This window comes from Leucopleurus acutus, assembly GCF_964270905.1.
Source record: "Leucopleurus acutus genome assembly, chromosome: 7".
Taxonomy (NCBI): domain Eukaryota; kingdom Metazoa; phylum Chordata; class Mammalia; order Artiodactyla; family Delphinidae; genus Leucopleurus; species Leucopleurus acutus.
Window position 1 is genome coordinate 106,030,058 of NC_139150.1, and position 18,696 is coordinate 106,048,753.

An 18,696-nucleotide genomic window follows, 5' to 3' on the forward strand; every position below is an offset into this window, starting at 1 on the left:
TTTCCTTGGCGGTACGCGGGCCTCTCACTGTTGTGGCCCCTCCTGTCGCGGAGCACAGGCTCCGGACGCGCAGGCCCAGCGGCCACGGCCCACGGGCCCAGCCGCTCCACAGCACGCGGGATCCTCCCGGACCGGGGCACGAACCCGCGTCCCCCGCATCGGCAGGCCGACTCTCAACCACTGCGCCACCAGGGAAGCCAGTTCATTTCTTTTTTATTGCTGAATAATATTCCACTGTATGGATGTATTGTTTTTCTTTTTATTGTTGAGTTGTGGGAATTGTTTACCCTGGATACTAGTCCATTGTCAGATGTATGTGCTGTAAATATTTTCCCCAATTTGGGGGTTGCCTATCCATTTTCTTTATGGTATCGTGTGCTGAGCAGAAGCTTTTCATTTTGATGAGATCTAATTTAGAACTTTTTTCTTTTTTGTCATTGCTTTCTGTGACTCAAGAACCCTGTGCTTACCCAAAGTCATGAAGATATTCTTTTAATTTTTCCACTAAAAGCTGTATGGTCTAGGCTGCATCTCAAGTTAATATTTGTGTGTGGTGTGTGGTAGTGGTCAGAGTTCTATTCTTTTTTTTAAAAATTATTTATTTATTTATTTTTGGCTGCCTTGGGTCTTCATTGTTGTGTGCGGGCTTTCTCTAATTGCGGCGAGGGGGGGCTACTCTTCGTTTGCGGTGCACGGGCTTCTCATTGCGGTGGCTTCTCTTGTTGTGGAGCACGGGCTCTAGGCGCATGGGCTTCAGTAGTTGTGGCACGTGGGCTCAGTAGTTGCGGCTTGAGGGTTCTAGAGCGCAGGCTCAGTAGTTGCGGTGCACGGGCTTAGTTGCTCCGCTGCATGTGGGATCTCCCCAGACCAGGGCACGAACCCGTGTCCCCTGCATTGGCAGGTGGATTCTTAACCACTGCACCACCAAGGAAGTCCTCTTTCTTTCTTTTCTTTCTCTCTTTTTTTTTTTTTTTGCACATGAATATCTAGTTGTTTCAGCACCATTTGTTAAAAAGAATTTCCTTTCTCCACTGAATTGGTTGGGCCTTTGTTGACAACGTAATGACTGTATAAGTGTGGGTATTCTGAGCTCTCTTTCCTGTCATGCTGATTTGTTACTAGTACCAGATTGTCTGAATTAATGTAGCTTTCTTGTTTGTCTTGAAATAAAGTAGTATAAGTTCTACAACTTGATCATCTTTCTCAAAATTGCTTTGGATATTATAGTTACTTTGTATTTCTCTATATAAATTTTAGAATTAGTTTGTCAATTTTTTTTCTAAAAAAAAAATGATTTTCTATCCTGCTGGAATTGACAATTAAAAAAAAAATTCTTGTAAATTACACAGAACTTAAAATGACCATTTTAGCCACTTTTTAAAAATTAAAAAAAATTGAAGTGTAGCTGATTTACAATGTTGTGTTAATTTCTGCTATACAGCAAAGTGATTCATACATACATATGTATATGTACATACATACACATTCTTTTAAAAAATATTTTCCATTATGGTTTATCATAGGATACTGAATATAGTTCTCTGTGCTATACAGTAGGACTTTGTTTATCCATTCTCTATATAAAAGCTTACATCTGCTAACCCCACCTCCCACTCCATCCCTCCCCCAAGTCCCTCCCCCTTGGCAACCACCAGCCTGTTCTGAGTTTGCTTCTGTTTCGCAGATAGGTTCATTTGTGTCATATTTTAGATTCCATGTATGTGATATCATGTGGTATTTGTGTTTCTGACTTACTTCACTTAGTATGGTAATCTCTAATTGCATCCATGTTGCTGCAAATGGCATTATTTTGTTCTTTTTTATGGCTGAGTAATATTCCAACGTACATATGTACCACGTCTTCTTTATCCACTCATCTGTTGATGGACATTTAGGTTGTTTCCATGTCTTGCCTATTGTGAATAGTGCTGCTGTGAACATAGGGGTGCATGTATCTTTTTGGATTAGAGTTTTGTCTTGATATATGCCTAGGAGTGGGATTGATGGGTCATATGGTAACTCTATTTTTAGTTTTCTGAGGAACCACCATACTTTTTTCCACAGTGGCTGCACCAACTTACATTCCCACCAACAGTGTAGGAGGGTTCCCTTTTCTCCACACTTTCTCCAGCATTTGTTATTTGTAGATTTTTTAATGATGGCCATTCTGACTGGTGTGAGGTGATACCTCACTGTAGTTTTGATTTGCGTTTCTCTAGTGATGTTGAGCATCTTGTGCCTATTGGCCATTTGTATTTCTTCTTTGGAGAAATGTCTATTTAGGTCTTCTGCTCATTTTTCAATTGGGTTGTTTGTTTTTTTGTTGTTGAGTTTTATGAGCTGTTTGTGTATTTTGGAAATTAAGCCCTTGTTGGTTGCATCATTTGCAAATATTTTCTCCCATTCTGTAGGTTGTCTTTTTGGTTTTTTAATGGTTTCTTTTGCTGTGCAAAAAGCTCGTAAGTTTGATTAGGTCCCATTTGTTTATTTTTGCTTTTATTTGTATTGCTTTGGTAGAGTGACCCAGGAAAACATTGGTACAATTTATGTCAGAAAATGTTTTGCCTGTGTTCTCTTCTAGGAGCTTTATGGTGTCATGTCTTATGTTTAAGTCTTTAAGCCATTTTGAGTTTATTTTTGTGTATGGTGAGAGGATGTGTTCTAACTTCAATTTAAATGTGGCATTTTAGCCACTGTTAAGTGTACAATTCAGTGGCATTATTAAGTATATTCACAATGTGTAACCATCACCACTAGCTATTTCCAGAACTTTTTTGTCTTCCCAAACAGAAAGTCTGTGCCCATTAGACAGTAACTCTCATTCCCCCTTCCTTTCAGCTCCTGATAACCTCTATTTTGTGTCTATGGATTTCCCTATTCTGGATATTCATTTAAACGGAATCATAGAGTATTAAGTCTTTTTTGTCTGGCTTATTTTATATAGCATGTTTTCAAGGTTCATCCATGTTGTAGCATGTATCAGAATTTCATTCTTTTTTACGGCTGGACAATATTTCATTGTGCGTGTATAGTTATGGCATAAAATATTTTGTCCATTCACCTGTTGAAGGATACTTGGGTTACTTCCACATTTTGGCCATCATAAGTACCGTTATGGACATGGATGTACAAACATGTTTGAGTCCCTGCTTTCAATTCTTTTGTGTATATACTGATCAGTGGAATTGTTGGATATGGTAACTCAACGTTTAATTTTTGGGGGAACTGCCAACAGTTTCCACAGCAGCTGTACCATTTAACATTTCCACCAGCAGTGCACAAGGGTTCAGTGTCTCCACATCCTTTCCATTACTTGTTTTGTTTTGTAATTAATAATTTAAAAATTATTGCCATCCTAGTAGGTGTGCAGTGATACCTCATTGACAGTTTGATTTACATTTCCCTAATGACTAATCATGTTCAATACCTTCTCATGTGCTTATTGGCCATTTGTATATTTTATTCAGAGAAATGTCTATTCAAGTCCTTTGCCCATTTAAAAAAAAAACCATTTTTTTTGTTAGCCACTGGGATTTTGATGAGATTGTATTGAATCTGTATATCAATGTGTAGAATTGAAATACTAATAATACTGAGTCTCTAATCCATGAACATGATATATCTTTTCATGTATTCTGATCTTATTTAATTTCTGTCATCACATCACAATTTTGAGACTTTTAGTGTAGAGATCTTACACATTTTTTTCAAAAGTTTATTCCTGTGTCTTTTCACACTACTAAGAGTAGAACTGCTGTTTTTTAACAAGTTCTTTTTCTAATTATTTATTACTAATATATAAAATAGTTGATTTTGTATATTAACCTTGTATTCTGCAATCTTGCTAACTTATTAATTCTATGTATGATTTTCTATTTAAACAATATTTTGCTCATGTTCCTGGAAATCTGCTTCTCTATACTTGTGAGAAGTTTGGGAGAAACTTGTATTTTGTCTGTTATTCTGGTGAGTTAAAAGTCATCGGAGACAACACAATGCACAGGATATAATAGGTGCTTAATAAATACTCACTGATGGCTGGAAGGGTCTATAGATGATTGGAAAAGACTTTGTAACAAAAATAAAGAACAAAGTTCTTTATTTTCAAAATCTTGTCAGCAGTAATTAGTTACTAGATTAAAAATTTATATTAGATATTCTAAAAAATGTTATCAAACTTTTAGTTGGTGTGTTTAGTAACCCCAAATTACTGTAATGATGTGCATTAAAGTGAGTTTTCATTTGTGACTGATTGCATAGTTGTATGTCATGAAGACTTATAAATGCCTTAGAAATTACTATTGTGGTTTATCGTAGAGAAGGGTAAAGGATAAATTCTGCTAACATAAGAATTATCATGCAGACGATACACCCCTATTTTTTTCAGTGGCCTCAGATAACAATATAAGGGAGAGAAGAAATACTCCACATGTTTTATGACAAGATGTGGGCAAAACACCTTTCAAAGATCTGTGGTCCTATGACTCAAAAAATGCTTAAGTTTAATACATGTAATTTTTTCCCAGTTTTATTGAGATATTATTGACGTACAGCATATGTAAGTTTAAGGTGTACACATGATTTGATACACATATACACTGAGAAATGATTACTACAATAAGGTTAACTCTATCCTGTCACATAATTACCTTTTTGTGTGGTAATAACTTTTAAGATCTACTCTCTTAACAGCTTTCAAGTATATAATACAGCATTGTTAATTACAGTCACAATGCTGTACATTAGATCCCTAGAACTTATTCATTTTATAGCTGGACATTTGTATCTCCCCATTTCCCCACCTCCTATCCTAGCCCCTGGCAACCACCATTCTACTCTATCCTTTGAGTTCAGCTCTTTTAGATTCTACATGAGTGAGAACATATAGTGCTTGTCTGACTTATTTCATTTAGCATAATGCCCATGTTGTTGTAAAAGATGGGAATTCCTTCCTTTTTATGGCTGAATAATATTGCATTGTGTATGTGTATGGTAATGGTTTGTGATGTTGAACACCTTATCATGTACCTTTTGGCCCATTCGTATGTCTTTGGAAAAATGTATATTCAAGTCCTGTGCCCACTTCTTTTGCTATTGATTTGTATGAGTTCCTGATATATTTTGGCTCTTAACCCCTCATCAGATAGTTTGCAAACATTCTCTCCCATTGGGTGGCCTCTTCATTTTGCTGGTTTCCTTTGCTATGCAGAAGCTTTTTAGTTTGATGTAGTCCCAGTTGTTTATTTTCCTCTTGTTGCTTGTGCTTTTGGTGTCAGAGCCAAAAAACTGTTGCCAAGACCAATGTCAAGGAGGTTTCACCCTACGTTTTCTTCCAGTAGTTCTAGTTTTGGGTCTTAAACATTTAAGTCTTTATTCCTTTTCAAGTTAATTTTTATGAGTGGTGTAAGATATTTTATTCTTCTGTGCGTGGTTATCCAGTTTTCCCAACACCACTTACCGACAAGACTGTCCTTCCCTCATTGAGTCTTCTTGGCTCCCTTGTTGATATTAGTTGACTGTATATGTGTGGGTTTATTTCTGGGCCCTTGATTTTGTTCCATTGGCCTGTGTGTCTATTTTTGTCAGTACCATACTGCTTTGGTTACTATAGCTTTGTACTAAAGCTTAAAATGAGGAATTGTGCCTCCAGCTTTTGTTCTTCTTTCTCATGATTTTTTTTTTTGGGGGGGGCGCTATTCAGGGTCTTCTCTGGTTCCATACAAATTTGACTTTTTTCTTCTGTGAAAAATGCAATTGGAATTTTGATAGGGATGGCATTGAATCTATAGATGGTAAAATGCCTCTATGATGTGATTAAACCTAAAATGGGATCCAAGAACAGTGTTGGCTGCAGCCTCCTGCAAGATTAGACATGTTTGGCTCAGTTCTACATTGCCTATCTCCATAATTTAGTTGCGACTTCTGTCAGAACTGTAGTTGGTTATTTTTACCTCATTCTAGGTTTGAAAAAGAGTAATTTACCCATAGTTCCACTGCAGTGAATTTGGGGACATCAGAGGTTTTCTACCTTCCCACAGTATGGCATGAAAACAATGAGACAGCATTCAACTTTCCTCATGGCTGTAGGGGAAAAACTGGACTTGGGCCAAAGGAAAGTAGCTCCCTTTCCTCACCAGTTTGCTTGGCTCACATGAATATATGATCATACAGCTTTGGAGGTTTCTGCACTCTCATTTCTGTTGATACTTCACTGTACAGGCAAACCTCATTTTATTGTGCTTTGCAGATACTGCTTTTTTTTTTTTTTTAACAGATTGAAGGTTTGTGGCAACCCTGCATCAAGTAAGTCTATCAGTGCCATTTCCCCAGCAGCATTATTTTAAAATTAAGGTCTGTACACTTTTTAAAAAAAAATAATGCTATTGCACATTTAATAGACTACAGTATAAACATAATTTTTATATGCACTGGGAAATGAAAAAATCCATGTGACTTGCTTTATTGTGATCATGTGCTTTATTGTTGTGGTCTGGAACCAAAGCAGCAATATCCCCAAGGTATGTCTATAGTTTGGAAAAGCCAACTTCCGCCTCTATAGGACAACGGTGAGGCCCAAAGGCTTCAAGCTCTCCAGGGGTCAAGACGACAAAGAGTTGTTACCATTACTTAAAAAGAAATGGACGATACGCCTCAAGTCCCTTCCCCAGCTCCTGACCCCTGGTGCTCACACACGATGTTAAGGTAAGGCAGAAGCCACTTACTGGCGATGGGTTTTGGGGAAGGTTAATTGCTGTACCTCAGTTTCCTCATCCAGCGCCTTGACTGTGGCCCTGTGGAGAGATGCCCCTGAACCAGGAGCGCCCAGCTAAGCCACACCAGATTTCTGACCCACAGAAGCAGTGAGATAAGAAGTGTTTGCTATTTTAAGCCACTAAATTTTGGGCTAATTTGCTACACAGCAATAGATATACTACTTTGCAGAAAGATCAAAAGAAATAAGAAAATCAGGTCCCTCCTCACTATTTCTAATGTTTTTTCAGTTACTATTTAATCATTAGGCGTTTGTTGGGCTTATGAGTAGAAATTTTTCTAAATGTCAGTCTCTTCCCCAGATCGGTGTGAATAGTCAGCGGGCTGCATTTCCAAATAACAAAGCCACTATGGGTGGTATAATTCTAGCGCTAACAGCAGGTCCCACCATTTCTTCTGGGTCTTCTATTCACCAACCTGGTTTGGTATCCAAATACCTGAACTCTAGGTAGAGTTATTCATAACTGCTCTCTCCTAATACTTGGGAGGGCCAGCTCTAGGTTTCTCCGCTCTAACAAATGATTCTTTGCTTCTTCCTCTCTCTGGCTTCTGCCATGAAGTAGGTGGTAATGACAATTAGAACCGTCATCATTTCTTATTTCCTGCACATCAGTTTATGGACTGTTTGCCTCTTTAGTAACCACCTCTCAAGCACCTCTCACTGATCCCCTGGGATTAATCAAGCCCTTAACAGAAATCCAACTTGGACAAATCCAGGTCATTCCTGGACCTATCATTGTTGGAACATTTAAGTAAAATAACCATTTTGATTTTTCTATTTCATACTGCATTTGCATTTTTCAAGATGTTAAGAAAACTTTAAAAAACTTGATTTCTCTCAAGTTTTATTAGGAAGTATGCCTACATGTGCTGCATATTTACAATTCTCCTACTAAAAACAAAACTAAATTTTCATAACCATGGCATGTCCGTCTCTTGTAATGTTAATCCTCTCCCGAAGTTTATTCTGTAGACACACCCTGGGCCCCTCGATTGGACTGACCTGCACATTGGGAAACAGAACGGTTGAACCATTCCTGGGCCCAAGGCTGGCAAAGTTGGAGATGGCAAAAATGAAGTTGCCTTTTTCCTCCTCTAATGAAGAACTGCTTCCCACTGACATGTCCATTCCAGAGACAGAACTGACAGCCAACTCTCCATGAAACCTGAGGAAGTAGTTCTATAGTGTTACAGTTCTTGGGTCACTAAAGCCCTTTGTGATGCTTTGCTGCTGGCCAGGTTGGACTGACCTCCGACTGAATTTCAACTGGTTCAACTGGTCCGAAAAGACGGTAAGCGTCTACTTCTACTGCTGGCCAGTTCTAAGACTTGTATGCTACTCTCCACATTTTAATACTTGCTATCTCAGAGTTGATGTAATCTGGTAAATACCTGTTTTAAGCAATTCCATTATTTCAGGCACAGGCATCTGAGTTTACTGCTCAGCGCAATGCGGAGAATCCTGATCATCTGTGGGAGAAGCAGTGGTGAGCGGAGGTTGTGGGTGGAGCCTGAGATGCTGGTTCAGGCCCTCCCCCAGAAGGTCAAGGTCAGTGTCAGCGCTCTGTGCTGGTGTTTCTCATACTGACACAGCTCAGATGAAGTTAAGCACCCGTTCGTACAATTTAAGAAATATACTAATGCACATACCAAACTAAAATTTGCTGTGGTGTTTTCTCAGTTCAGTTCTGTATATTTTCATATTCTTTCAGATACTAAATGGCTATATAAATTGTAGGTTTACCAGAACACAGCTACTTCTATAAAAAATAAGTTTTATTAACAAAATGAGCTCACATTGTAAAATACAGATAGATGGGTTCATTTTGCTAATTTTGGGGGATCATTTTTCTTATCAGGTACAGCACTGTAGACAATAAAACAAACTCAAAGACTAGTTCCCCTGCCCAAGGCCTGTGAAACCTGAAAACAGGTCACAAGTCCTCATCTTTTTACCTCTCCGTCCGCTATTAACCTCCTGGAAAGCTGCTGTAGCTCTCAGCCTTCTCCTCGGCTTGTTGCCTCACCTGCCTGGCTACCTGAGAGAGGCAGGACTGGGAAGAAGACGAGGCTGAAGGTTAAAGGAAAAGCTCTTGCCTGAAACAGTACCAAGAAGCCAGACTGGGAGATTCTGGCCGTAACTCCTGAGAATGTTGCTCAAGCCAGAGACCACCACCACAGAGACCTGCCAGGCTGCATGGCCTTCCTCCGCTGGGTGCTGGGCAGCCACAGTGAAGGACTGCAGCAGGGTCTCAGGGAAGCGGAGATGGCTTTCGTGTTCCACTCAGAACTTCTGTAGGAATTTGAGGACAAGGTCCCGCAGCCGTACCCTGAGCATCTCGTCATTGTCGCAGATGATATGGGTCGAATCTTCCTCGATCTGGATGAGTGTCTCAGCTTCCTGTAGCAGGACGATATGGCCCTTGGCTGTGTCTTCCACCTTAATATCACTGAAGCCATGCTGCTCCAAAAGAAAAGGGACAGGAGGATGTTGGGTGCTCTGAGAAGCCAGAGGATATTTCAGCAACTGAGAGTTCTAAAATCACGCTTCCTAGAATTGGCTAAACTGAACATCCTAGAAACTGGCATTTTGGACACTCAGTACAATTCTACAGACTAATCACAGGACCAGCTACAGCAACAGAATTCAAACTGAAGCCCCCAAACATGCAAATATCTCATGCAAAACACAGCAGAATTCCCACAACCTGCTTAAGCTTTTATCTGAGGAGCACATCTAAGCACCTGAGCTCAGGAGCCTGGGATGCCAGGCTGTTCCACACCAGCCTCCATACCACGCCTGTGGTCCCTGGTAAAACTCCATCCTGTCCCAGGAAAATGCCATTCTTCACAGCAAGATACCACTGACCTTTTGATGTGGCAAATTCCTCCCAAGGGAGAAGACAGATAAGGCAGCATATCAAATACTTCTCCAGGGTCACCTCCAATGCTAATTCAGAATTTTCTTACACACCACATGTCAAGTTGAGAAAGAAGAAAAGAAATGGAAAGAGGACTAATTTGCCTGGAAAGGACCCAGGCTAGTGACCTAGGGAGATTCTCCACACGTGGCTCTGGAAATCTCCCGTGTAGTTTGGGGCAGCCACAGATATTCCTCCTGCAAAGGAGGTGGGGCAGAAATGGTGGGGGGAGTAGCTAGGGTCGGGGCCTAGGGGTCAACTCCCGAGCACCCAGGCAGAAGAGCTAAACAAAATCCTTCTGGGATAGCAAAAGCTGTCTGAAGATTTTAAGAAACAAGTCAAGCGTGGGTCCCGCCAGCAGGGCCGGGGGGCGCAGCACGGTCGGGAGGAAGCTGCTACTGGTGTGATCACGGCGCATGGAGCTCCCTGGGGTAATTCCCACGGGTGTCCCCATGCCACTAGGGGCCAGGAGAGCCACACAACTCGGGGAAAGCCCTCCCTTCAGGGAAAATTAAACGACTACTGAAGAAAACAATTCTCAATAAAGAGAAAGCTTTTAAGATTTGAAAGAACTCAGCGGCTGAGTTATTTAGTTTGGACAAAAGGCAGTAAACAGTTTAACAGAAGAAAGTCTCTTTTCCTGTAATGATCTACTATAGTTGCAGTTCTTCTTGCAAGAAGCAACACGAATAATATTATCTTTAGCCAATTCCTCCTCTTTTCTATAAAGGATTCTATAATTCTGATGCCAAAACAGGGATCTCTGAAGTCCTGTGACTAAAGCCAGAATTACAAAATCTTTTCAGGTTCAACTTTTTTCTTTTTACTTGTAGTCATGGAATCTGTGCCTTGCGGGGAGCAGCCAGCAGGGACAAGGGGCGGGATGGCCGCTGAGCCAGTGCAGGCACCACCATCCTCCACAATGACTGCCTGCTTCTCTCTCCTCCCACCCGGTCTGGGAATTGCTGGCTCTGCTTCCTGAGTGCCTGCGGATCTGGCATCAGTGACCCCTGTGCCCCCGAGTCTCGCCCGAGACTCGTATCTCCTCTGACCTGGCCATGCTAGCTCTGACAGCAAGGGGTCTTCTCATAGGAAAGTGGGGCTCTAGAGGGGGCAGACCCTTCTTTCTCCTGGCCGTCCCCCTGCCCCATCTGTCACAGCTACGTCCTCGAAGAAAGAAAGGCCCCTCCTTGGTCTGGTTCCCACGAGAAGTGGGGGTGGGGGGCAGCCTGGTGCTGGGGGGAAGGGGGGCCCGCTCTCCTCTAAGTCTCCGTGGCCCTCGCCTGGTTCTGTCCCCGCCATGACCGAGGAGCAAGCAGATGCTGCAGGGCCAGCAGCGCAGACGGTGGAGACGGCGAACAGCGGCAGCACGCGCTCCCGGGAGCGGGGCCGCGGGGCCTCAGACGGCGCACCCCACCCGCTCACCTTCTCCAGCGTCTGCACGAACTGCTCCACGGGGATAGAGCCGCTCAGCAGAGGCTTCAAAACCTTGCAGTCTGGAATGTCGTCACTGGCCCGCTTTCTCTTCTTGCCGCCTGTGGGCTGGGCAGGCCTGGGCGGGGGCTGGGTGGGAGGAAAACAGGGATCTCATCAAGGAGTCACCCGGGAGCCCGAGTGAAGCTACCCGGCCCACGGGACCCGCTTCCTGGAAGGGCCCTGGGCCTGCGTTCAGGGTCACCATCAGCTGGGGCTCCAGCTGGATTTCCACATGATGCACACAAGCTAAAGCCCACTATCCACATAGAATTAACACCTTATTCGGCAAAGATATCTTCCTTTTATCAAAATCTATTCTTAATTTTCAGTTGACAACTCAGTGCTGTCTGCGTAAGGTCTTCATAACCCGTGTCGGTTATGAAGGGGCAGCAGCTCCGAGAACACTGGCTGTGGGGTCAGACTGACTGGCTACAGTCCTTCTGTCAAGAAAATGAAGGGCAGAGAGACTGCCTCTAAGACGGTGATAGTAAAGAGAACTTTGTGAGGATTAAATAAGACAACACCCGGTAGGGCCCTGGCCCGGGGTCCAGCGCACTTTAAGTGGCCGCTATGGGCGCACGTGATGCAGAGGAACAAGAGCAACACAGCCCAACCCTGAAGGGGGTTTTTCTCGGGGCGGGGGTGAAGACAAGGGCCCAAAGAGCTGCCCCCAAGGCGCACACGTGCCATGAAGTGAGGCGCAAGGCGCTGGGGGGAGGGCCCCCACCTGCACGGGGTTCTTCCCGCAGGTCCGCTGTATCTCAGGGCCCTCGCCCTCCCCGACAATACCTGGAGAATGTGCTTGTTATCTTTAGTGTGCAGCACGGCCGAGACGGTTGCCAAGGAAACGCCAGGCTTGATCTCCATGGGTACCAGTGAGTCTGCAAGCTGGGAGCAAACAGAGGGGTTTCAGTCAGGCTCCCTGTAAACTGGGGGGACGAGGGTGCTGCCATCGTGCTGTGCAGAGGCGGGGGCTAGGAGGCCACACTGGGCAGCAGTGCCACCCCTGTGCACGGCCCAGGATTGGATGGTGACACCCAGGGTCAGGGTCACCCTGGCCAGCAGGCCCGCAGCACCATGTGCCCCTGCCAGTCTGGTGGAACGGTACCAGACGTCAAATGTCAAAACAGCCTTTAGTGATCACCATTATTCGTTTTCTTTTGAATTTTTATTTACATCACTGCAGTCTAAAATGACCAAATAACTTTAAGAAGTAAAAAAACTTAGAACAATCATTTTTAATCAAAAATACATCTCTCTCTCTCTCACACACACACACACACACACACACACACACACACACGGTTTCTCCTCACTCAAAATATACACCAAGTGCCGACTTTCACCTCTCCAGGGGACTAATGACAGGCAGGAAGGGCAGGGACAGCAGCATTTGGACTGACTGAGCTAATTCCTGGGAATCTGACTTCTCCCAAAGGTGAAGTACACAGCTTTTACCTGTGGGCCATCTCTTTCTCTAACACCCGAGTCTGATGTGTACCCGTTCCTCTGCAACTTCAGAGTCCCCTAACCCAGCCACCAGTAGTGACATGTGATCTTACGAGAGGCCCTAACACTCGAGTTTAGTTGACTACTGTTCTTAAACGCATGCAGACCTCAACCTATCCAAGCCTCCTTTATTAAAAAAAGTACGCAAGATGCCATTTATGTAAACATGAAGATCAGTATCAAATGGGCAGAGGAAGCAGGTGAGGATATTTGAAATGACTGGCAAACGGATGTGAGGACTATTTCATGAACCAAAAAACGGGGGGTGGGGGGGTGGCCAAGATGGCAGAGTAGGAAGACCCTGAGCTCACCTCCTCCATGGGCACTCCACAATTACAACTGTAGATATAGCAACCATAGATGAGAATGATTGGAAGACTAGCAGAAAATAATCTTCTACAACTAAAGATATGAAGGAGTCACAATGAGAAGGAGTGGGGCAGAGACATGGTAGAGTCAAGACCCACACACTTGGGTAGGTGACCTGGCAGCCCCACCTACCAGTGTTCCTGTGGTAGTCAGCTCTGCCCTCAAAGGGGGTGACCCTAGAGCATATATCTGGTGACCAGAGGGGTGTGTGCTGCTGGGCCCCATAGGACGTCTCCTACAAAAGTCCAGTTCTCCAAGATTGGGAAATGTAACCAATTTACCTAACACACAGAAATAAAAACAGAATTAGGCAAAATGAGGAGACTGAGGAATATGTTACAAACAAAGGAATAAGATAAAACCCCAGAAGAACTGAGCAAAGGGGAGACAGGCAATTGACCTGCTAAGTTCAAGGTAATGATCATAAAGATGCTCAATGAACTTGGGAGAGGAATGGATGGAACACAGTGAGACGTTAGAAGTTTTTAATAAAGTGTTAGAAAATATAAAGAAGAACCAGAGCTGAAGAACACAGTAACTGAAACAAAAAATACACTGGAAGGAATCAAGAGTAGATTAGTTGACACAAAGGAGCAGATCAGCACACTAGAAGACAGAGTAGTAGAAATCACCCTATCTAAACAGAAAAAAGAGAAAAGAAAATCGTTTAAGAGACTTCTGGGACAATATCAAGTGCACTAACGTTCACATAATAGGGAACTTGAGAATAGAGAAAGGGGCAGAGAACTGTTTGAAGAGATAGTAACTGAAAACTTCCCTAACCTGGGAAACGAACAGACATGCAGGCCCAGAGAGTCCCAAATAAGATGAACCCAAAGAGGTCCACACCAAGACATATTGTAATTGAAATGGCAAAAATTAAAGAATCTTAAAAGCGGCAAGGGAAAAGCAACTAGTTACATACAACGGAACTCCCATAAGACTATTAGCTAACTTTTCCAAAAGTATTACAAAAACAACCAGAAAATAATTAAGAAAATGGCAATAAGTACATACCTATAAAATAATGATTTTAAATGTGAATGGGCTGAATTTGCCACTCAAAAGACATAGAGTACTGAATGGATTAAAAAATAAGGCCCATCTACATGTGGCCTACAAAAGACTCATTTCAGAAATAAGGAGAGACACAGACTGAAGGTGAAGGGATGGAAAGAGATATTCTATGAAATGAAAAGCTATACTCAGACAAAATAGACTTTGAAACAAAGACTGAAGAGGCATTACATAATGATAAACAGGTCAATCCAGCAAGAAGATGTAACATAAATGTATATACACCTAACACAGAAGCACCATGATCTATAAAGCAAACATTAATGGACTTAAAGGGAGAAACTGAAAGCAATACAGTAATACTAAGAGACTTTTAACACCCCACTCACATCGTTGAATAGATCATCTAGACATAAAATCAATAAGGAAACACCTTAAATGACACATTAGACCAAATGGTGTGCACATATATATATAAATATATAAAACATTCCAGCCCAAAGCAGCAGAATATACATTCTTTTCAAGTGCACATGGAACATTCTCCATGATAGATCACATGATGCTAGGCCACTAAACAAGTCTCAGTAGATTTAAGAAGACTGAAATCATATCAAGCATCTTTTCCAACCACACTATGAAACTAGAAATCAACTACATGAAAAAAACTTCAAAAAACACAAAACACGGAGGCTAAGCAATATGCTCCTCAACAACCAGTGCACCAATGAAGAAACCAAAGAAGAATTTCAGAAATACCTGGAGACAAATAAAAATGTAAACACAATGATTCAAAATCTGTGGGAAGCAGCAAAGGCAGTTCTAAGGGAAGCTTACAGTGAAACAAGCCTACCTCAGGAAACAAGAAAAATCTCAAACAAGCTAATCTTATCCCTACAGGAACTAGAAAAGGAAAAAACAAAACCCAAAGTTAGCAGAAGAAATTCGAAAGCAATGAAACTAAGAGCTACTTCTTTGAAAAGAAAAACAAAATTGATATACCTTTAGAATCATCAAGAGAAGAGAGAGAGGGACCAAACAAAACCAGAAATGAAAGAGGGGAAGTTAAAACTGACACCACAGAAACACAAAGGATCATAAGAGATTACTATGAACAATTACAAGCCAATAAAATGAATAAATTGCTAGAAATGTACAATCTCCTAAGACTAAATCAGGAAGAAACAGAAAATATGAACAGACCGATTACCAGTAATGAAACTGAATCAGTAATAACAAACAAAAGTCCAGAACCAGCTGGCTTCGCTGGTGAATTCTACCAAAAATTTAAATCAGAGTTAACACTTATTCTTCTCAAACCTTTCCAAAACTGAAGAGGAAGGAATGCCTCCAAACTCATTCTACAAGACCAGCATCACCCTGATACCCAAACCAGACAAAGACAGCACACAAAAAAGAAAATCTCAGGCCAATATCACTGAGGAACGTAGATGAAAAAAGTCTCAACAAAATATTAGCAAACCGAATTCAACAATACATTAAAAGGATCATATACCATGATCAAGTGGGATTTAGCCCAGGGATGCAAGAATGGTTCAATATTCACGGAACAGTCAACAGGATACACCACATTAACAAGCAGAAGAATAAAACTCACATGATCATCTTAATAGACTCAGAAAAAGCTTTGGACCAAATTTAACATCCAATCATGATAAAAACTCTTAAGAAAGTGGGTATAGAGGGAACATACTAAATATAGGGCACATATATGTGCCATAGATGACAAGCACACAGCTAACATCATACTCAATGGTGAAAAGTTGAAAGCATTTCCTCCAGGATAAGGAACAATACAAGGATGCCCACTCTTGACACTGTTATTCAACATAGTACTGGAAGTCCTAGCCACAGCAATCAGAAAAGAAATAAAAGGAATCCAAATCGGAAAGGAAGAAGTAAAACTGTCACTGTTGGCAGATGACATGATACTATATATAGAAAATCTAAAGATACAACCAAACTGTTAGAACTAATAAATGAATTCAGTAAGGTTGCAGGATACAAAATCACTATACAGAAATCTGCTGCATTTCCATACAGTATCAACAAACTATCTGAAAGAGGAATTAGGAAAACAATCCCATTTACAACTGCATCAAAAAGAATAAAACACCATGGAATAAATCTAACCAAGGAGGTAAAATACCTATACTTGGAAAATTCTAAGACACTGATGAAAGAAATTGATGACAACAGAAACAAATGGAAAGATATACTGTGCTCATGGATTGGAAGAATATTGTTAAAATAACCATACTTCCCAAGGCAATCTATAGATTCAATGCAAACTCTATAAAAATACCAATGGCATTTTTTACAGAACTAGAATAATTCTAAAATTTATATGGAAACACAAAAAACACCAAATAACCAAAACAATCTTGAGAAAGAAGAACAAAGCCCAAGGTATCACACTCTCTGAGTTTCAACTATACTACAAAGCTACAGTAATTAAAACAAAATGGCAGGGGCTTCCCTGGTGGTGCAGTGGCTGGGAGTCTGCCTGCCGATGCAGGGGACGCGGGTTCATGCCCTGGTCCGGGAGGATCCCGCATGCCGTGGAGTGGCTGGGTCCGTGAGTTATGGCCGCTGGGCCTGCGCGTCCAGAGCCTGTGCTCCGCAATGGGAGGGGCCCACGACAGTGGGAGGCCCGTGTACCACATAAAAACAAAAAACCCCAAAAAAACCCAAAATGGCATTGGCACAAAAACAGACATATAGGTTAATGGAACAGAATAGAGAGCCCAGAAATAAACACATGCTTATATGGTCATTTAATCTATGATAAAGGAGGCAAGAATATGCAATGGGGAAAAGACAGCCTCTTCAATAAATGTTATTGGGAAAACTGAACAACCACATGCAAAAGTCTCATGTCTTATACCATATAAAAAATAAACTCAAAATAGATTAAAGACTTAAATCTAAGACCTTAAACCACAAAACTCCTAGGAGAAAACATAGGCAATATGCTCTTTGACGGCAGTCTTTTATCAATTTTTTTTTTTTTTTCTTTTTGCGGTACGCAGGACTTTCACTGCTGTGGCCTCTCCCGTTGCGGAGCACAGGCTCCAGACACGCAGGCTCAGCGGCCATGGCTCACGGGCCCAGCCGCTCCGCGGCATGTGGGATCCTCCCGGACCAGGGCACGAACGTGCGTCCCCTGCATTGGCAGGCGGACTCTCAACCACTGTGCCACCATGGAAGCCCCAATTTTTTTTTTTTTGGATGTCTCCTCAGACAAGGGATTCAAAAGCAAAAATAAACAAATGGAACAACATCAAACAAAAAGCTTTTGCACAGTGAAGGATACTACCAACAATACAAAAAGGCTGCCTACTGCATGGGAGAAGATATTTGTAAAGAATATATCAGATGGGGTTAATATCCAAAATATACAAAGAACTCATATAATTCAACATAAAAAAACCCCAAAAACCTGACTGAAAAATTGGCAGAAGACCTGAATAGGCATTTTCCCAAAGAAGACATACAGATGGCCAACAGACACATGAAAAGATGCTCAACATCACTATCATCAGGCAAGCGGAAATTGAAACCATAATGAGGTATCACCTCATACCTGTCAGAACAGCTATTATCAAAAACACAACAAATAACAAGTGTTGGCAAGGATGCAGAGAAAAGGGAACACTTGTGCACTATTGGTGGGATTGTAAATTAGTGTAGCTGCTATGGAAAAGTTCCTCAAAAAATTAAAAATAGAACTACCATATGATCCAGCAATTCCACTTCTGGGTATTTACCCAAAGAAAACAAAACACTAATCTGAAAAGATATATGCACCCCTATGTTCACTGTAGCATTATTTACAATAGCCAAGATATGGAAGCAACCTAAGTGTCCACTGACAGATGAATGGATAAAGAAGATGTGGTCTGTGTATGTACGTGTGTGTGTGCGTGTGTGTGTGTGTGTGTATGCAGTGGGATATTATTCATCCATAAAAAAAAAGGAATCTTGCCACTTGTGACAACATGGATAGACCTAGAGGGTATTATGCTAAGTGAAATAATATAACAAATACCATGATTTCACTTATATGTGGAATCTAAAAAACAAATGAACAAACATTAAAAAAAAAAAGAAATACACTCATAGATACAGAGAACAAACAGGTGGATGCCAGAGGGGAAGGGATAAGGGGATGAGTGAAATAGGTAAGAGAGATTGATTTACAGGGATGAAACGTACATTACAGGAAACACAGTCAGTAATGTAATAAAGTCATATGGTAACAGACAGTAACTAGACTTAGTGTGATGATCATTTTGTAATGTATAGAAATATTAAATTGCTATGTTGTGCACCAGGAACTAACACAGCAGTAGGTCAATTATACTTCAGTTAAAAAAAAAAAGGGATAAAAAGAGAAAACATATGAAACCAGTGTGAAATGTTCCCACTGAGATGCATGTGTGCTCTGAGCTCCTGACAATGCCCATCCATAAATAATCTTTTCCTTCCTACACTGTATTGTTCCCATCAAAGGATCAAAGGTCAGGTTGTCTGGCAGAACTTTAAAGTCAAAGAATTGGCTTGGGAGGTTTGCAGATAGCACTGTGGGAACCAAGCAGGGGAGAGGCTC

At 41.6% G+C, this 18,696-nt stretch overlaps 1 protein-coding gene across 2 annotated transcripts in view; it reads right to left on the minus strand.

The window, feature by feature from the left end:
• Nucleotides 1-8,135: 8,135 nt before the first annotated feature.
• The window catches only part of INTS9 (integrator complex subunit 9), a 109,923-nt gene continuing 99,362 nt past the window's right edge, over nucleotides 8,136-18,696 (minus strand). The window contains exons 15-18 of one of the 2 annotated variants that reach the window (XM_082842628.1): nucleotides 11,958-12,056; nucleotides 11,118-11,255; nucleotides 9,101-9,232; nucleotides 8,136-8,241 (exon numbers count right to left, since the gene is read on the minus strand). In XM_082842628.1, coding sequence (XP_082698754.1) covers nucleotides 8,182-8,241; nucleotides 9,101-9,232; nucleotides 11,118-11,255; nucleotides 11,958-12,056 — 429 coding nt within the window. In that variant the 3' untranslated portion in view covers nucleotides 8,136-8,181. Of the gene's footprint in view, nucleotides 9,233-11,117; nucleotides 11,256-11,957; nucleotides 12,057-18,696 lie in introns of both variants that reach the window. The other variant, XM_082842627.1, reaches the window with a different exon arrangement.